Source organism: Podarcis vaucheri (assembly GCF_965113315.1).
Source record: "Podarcis vaucheri genome assembly, chromosome: 5".
Taxonomy (NCBI): domain Eukaryota; kingdom Metazoa; phylum Chordata; class Lepidosauria; order Squamata; family Lacertidae; genus Podarcis; species Podarcis vaucheri.
The window spans coordinates 64,322,784-64,327,630 of NC_138763.1; the positions used below are offsets into that span (position 1 = coordinate 64,322,784).

Consider the following 4,847-nt stretch of genomic DNA (forward strand, 5'->3'; position numbering starts at 1 on the left):
GCCATGACCAAGGCTCCCTTCTCGGTGGAGTGGCTCTCCCAGAGCAGCCAAGCCACCAACCACGCCCGGAGCAGGGAAGGAATCAGCCCAACCGCGTCTTCGGCCTTCCCCGACGGCATCCGGACCCAGCAGAGCGAGCCTCCGTCTAACTGCCGGTCTGCCGGGAGAGAACGAAGGCCGGTCGGGGAAAAAGTCGTTCCCAGGGGCCACGAACCGCCTTCTGAACACCTCCCTTCGCTCCAGAAGAAAGTGAATTCCTCCTCGACGTCAGCAGGTACTACTTCTCTAGCAGGCTCCGATTCATGGAGGAGAGGCTATCAATTTGCCTTCACTATACTTCCAATTTGCGTCCTGATTGATACCAGCTGCTGGGAAACGGAGGTGGGGAGAACGCTATTGAGCTTCCCATGGTCATCTGGTTGGCTACTGTTAAGACCAGGGCGCCGGACTTGCTGGGCCGCTGGCCTGATACAGCGCGGCTCTTATTGTTTTTATAGGTCTTTCCCATTGATCTCCGGGTTTCTAAACTCGCAATTCCTCGGAAGCAAGTGCCCCTGCTGTTGCTTTTTTTCGACGGAATAATGCAACTTTGGGGAAGGGCGAATCCTCATGCTCTCTAGAGTCTAGCCGGACTTTCCAACGTGGGGAATATTGCCCGTCGGGGCGCCAAGGGGTTTTCTGGGGACGCTGGTTCGAAAGCCTAGGAGGTTGGAAAGGCGGCTTCAACATTAATAATGGGGAGGCGAGACACTGGCTCGGTTTCCCTAACAATCGAGCACGGAATAGAGTATAGGCCACTTACTATTTCCCGGTTTCCCGGTCACTGATCAGGTCCTTTGCTTCCTTTCGATTCCTTTGACAAGGCCGAGCTGCGAAAACCATTGATCGCAATCCGCTTTCCCTAAAACCCATCCGAGCCCTTCTTTCCACCTGGAGATAGTGGCCTGTGTTTCCACCACTATCTGTCAAACTAAAAGCCAACTTTGCGGGGGAAGACCTGGCTGAAATATATCCCGATCCTGTGCGGGAAGTCCTAACCAGCTCTATAAGACTTAATCACCCAGGTGAAACTCTTACATCAAATGGCAAGCTCAGGTGTAGGAATCATAGAATCATTGACTTGGGAGGATCACTTGGCCCAACGTGGAGCTCGAAACCACGGCTCTTGAGATTAAAAGTCTCATGCTCTTATCAACAAACTGCCCAGGGCAGGGGAAGGGAATCGCGACTGTTGGTGTGGCGGTTTAGACCCTTTGCAACTTCCTCCCATCAGCCGGTCACCTCTTTTATTATCTTTTCGGCATCTATTGAAGTCCTTTCTCTTTTAACAAGTCTTTTAAGTGGAGATCTCCCCACCCCCAGTCTTCTCTGCATTGGCCTAGAAGTCGCTTGTGTGTGTTGTTATTGATGTTTTTATTGTGAAATAGTTCGGGGTTTTCAAAGAGAGCGATTGATCGAGCAAAATAAAATAGAGGATAATGGAAGTGTTTTCCCGGTGCTGTGAATGAACGGCGCTAAAACTGCAATGCGATGCATACTTATATTGGGAGTAATTTCTCTTCAGTGCAATGGGGCTCTTTTAAAAAAAAACAAGACATGCATGTAGGCTGGACGAATGAGCCGGAAATAGCTGAGCCCAGCTTACTGCCCTAGGATTTTGAGGGGGATAAAACATCAGTTTCTCCGAACATGGGAAATGTGTTCCTTTACCCGCTATTGATTTCCACGGTGGGCGTGTCCCTGACCATCTGGCTTTTGTCTCTTCTTTCTGCCAGAGGCGTCTGAGGCTCCCAAGCGGACGTGGAGTGCAACGGAGGGCAGCTCGGACGGCGAAGGCAGCCTCTCGGAGGGCCAGACCCCTGAAGACTGCAGCGGCAGTAGAAGCACCAACAGCCGCCGCTTGCGCACCGCTTTCAGCGTGGAGCAGATCAGCACCTTGGAGAACTCCTTTAAGCGGCACAGGTACTTGGGCGCCGCAGAGAGACGCAAACTGGCCAGTAAGATGCAACTCTCCGAAGTGCAGGTAAGCGACCAGACTGACTCAACTCCTGACAAACTCAAGAGACCCTAAAATGGCTATTATACTGAGTAAAAGACAATAAAATAATCTAGCTACTTTTGAGGAGGCAGGTGGGTATGGATGTGTGCATGAGAGAATTTCCTTGACTGACTTTTCTTAACTTTAAACAATTCTCACTGCATTTTATATTATGCCTTTCCTTCAGCGTGAGGTTCAAGGTCTCCACCCACCACCACCAAAAAAATGACAATCTGGAAATGACATGGTGGTGTGGGAAATTTTAAAGGAGCAGAAGGATTTCAACATAAAAGTGGTTGAGTGAGGGAGAATGCTGTGTTAACCAGTGAAGGGCTCCTCCATTAGTTCATCCACTTCTCTCTCTCTCTCCTGTCCACAGATCAAGACTTGGTTCCAGAACCGACGGATGAAACTGAAGCGTCAGTTGCAGGAGATGAGACCCGAACCTTTTCATGCAGTGCCATTTTACAGCCCCCTCCCTTTTGGACCTCAGAGTGGGCCTGTGTCCTATGTTTACTCTCCACACCAGCATACTTTCACTGGGAGGGAAGCTGTTCCTTCTGGCATCCCCTTCCCTCCAATGCCAGCTCCAGCTCTGGATCCCAGAAGCAACTCTGGAGGGCAACCTGGTGCTCTCTGGCCAATGCCTATGCCCATGCCCTACTTTGTAGGATGCCAGGACCCTAGAACTGTCTTCCTGCCCCTCTGAGTCAATCGTCAGGAATGCTGCTGACCCACAGAAGGATTTGCACTAAAGTCTGCTCTTCCAGAGCTATATTTATAGCTACCGAGATTCCGGAATACATAGGTTTTGAATATATTTTGCACAGAGATATGAGTGGGAAATTGGGATGACAATGTGTGTGTTTTTTTTTAAAAAAGCTAATTCATTCAGCAAGACCTTAACTGAGTTTTGACATTTAAACGAGGGCTTGACACAGACCAGCTTCAAGCTGCCCCTTAAATTTAGGTCATGGGGCAGAACAGCAACATCTGGAGAAGCCTGATATAAAATTAGACAAGAGCCCATCACCTGTGATCGATTTAGCAAGATCAGCTTATGCTTGATTTAGGGCTTGATAGTGTGTTGTTCGGAAAGTTGTGCAATAATAGCATCAGAGAGATGTTAAACACTGTGATTAACTTACTTCTTTGTAAGGGTGACCCTGAGAACATTGATGTGCCATAAAATTCTGGTGTTCATTCACAACCCACTGATAAAGTTGTCTGTGTTTGCAGTGCAATATATTGTACTTTTATCAATATATTGCTCTTTATGATAAGATGTAAGCCATAAGCTAATTCAAAATGCTTTCTGCATTAATAGGTATGTTTTTAGCTGGGGTGGGGATTGGACTTTTTTTTTTTTTGCAGTATCAAATACAGAAAATAACTGGAACCATTTATTTTGGTAAAGATGTATGCATGTGCAGAATTAATCAGATATACCACTTAGAGATTTTATTACAGTAAAGCAGTGCATTCATTTTGTTTTTGTTAAAAAACAGCTATATAATTTTAACATTTGTGTAGTGCTTTCAGGTATTTACATGCATTACCTAGTTGTTATGCTAACAACAATCCTGTAAACAAGATCCATGGGCAAAATGTGCCTCCAGACCTCTCTGGCGCTTGGGACTTTCCCCCAGGCCTCACCCCATCCCTAGTCACACATCCTCTCCCCAGCCATGTTTGGCACATTCCTTTGCTGTTTTTGCCTGGCTGGAATGTGTCTATGAACTCTGATCATGTTTTTTGCTTCCCTGGATGGAGGATAGAGGTCTGTGTGTGTGTGTAGAAACTAGCCTAATGTACAGAGGTAACATTCACTTGTTCCTCTGCCTATGTGTTCCTCTGGCTCTGCTCCCCATGGTCATGGGGCCTCCAGAAAGGCTGAAAAGGAGTCCCCAGTCCAGGTTATTGTTCCCCATAAAGCAGATGAAGACTGAGGGAACTTGCCACATTCCTTTTTTTAAATCCTTATGATACAGTGGTACCTTGGGTTACAGACGCTTCAGGTTACAGACTCTGCTAACCCAGAAATAGTACCTCGGGTTAAGAACTTTGCTTCAGGATGAGAACAGAAATTGCATGACGGCAGTGCAGGTACAGCGGCAGGAGTGGTGCTTCAGGTTAAGAACAGTTTCAGGTTAAGAATGGACCTCCAGAACAAATTAAGTTCTTAACCAGAGGTACCACTGTACTAGGCATTTATATAGTACTACTTTTATACTCGGGACGCGGGTGGCGCTGTGGGTTAAAGCCTCAGCGCCTAGGGCTTGCTGATCGAAAGGTCGGCAGTTCGAATCCCCACGGCGGGGTGCGCTCCCGTCGTTCGGTCCCAGTGCCTGCCAACCTAGCAGTTCGAAAGCACCCCCGGGTGCAAGTAGATAAATAGGTACCGCTTACCAGCGGGAAGGTAAACGGCATTCCGTGTGCTGCGCTGGCTCGCCAGATGCAGCTTTGTCACGCTGGCCACGTGACCCGGAAGTGTCTCCGGACAGCGCTGGCCCCTGGCCAATAGATGTGAGATGGGCGCACAAACCCCAGAGTCTGTCAAGACTGGCCCGTTCGGGCAGGGGTACCTTTACCTTTACCTTTACTTTTATACTCAGGTAACTACAACAGCCCTGCAAGGTAGATCATTAATATTCCCCACATTACAGAATAGGGGTTTATAGTGAGCTGCTTTGTTATTTGCAGGGCAGGCCTATTCATGTCTACTCAGAAGCAAATTCCATCAGGTTCAATGGAGTTTATTCTCAGGTTAAAGGACTATAGCTCAGTGGTAGAGCAAATGCTTTGCATG

At 47.9% G+C, this 4,847-nt stretch overlaps 1 protein-coding gene across 1 annotated transcript; it reads left to right on the forward strand.

Moving 5' to 3' along the window:
* LOC309532392 (uncharacterized protein) lies at window positions 1-2,824 on the forward strand. The gene is made up of 3 exons (XM_082222554.1): window positions 1-274; window positions 1,776-2,023; window positions 2,418-2,824. The coding sequence occupies exons 1-3, from the start codon at window positions 4-6 to the stop codon at window positions 2,745-2,747; spliced, it is 849 nt and encodes a 282-aa protein (XP_082078680.1). The 5' UTR covers window positions 1-3; the 3' UTR covers window positions 2,748-2,824.
* Window positions 2,825-4,847: the final 2,023 nt, after the last annotated feature.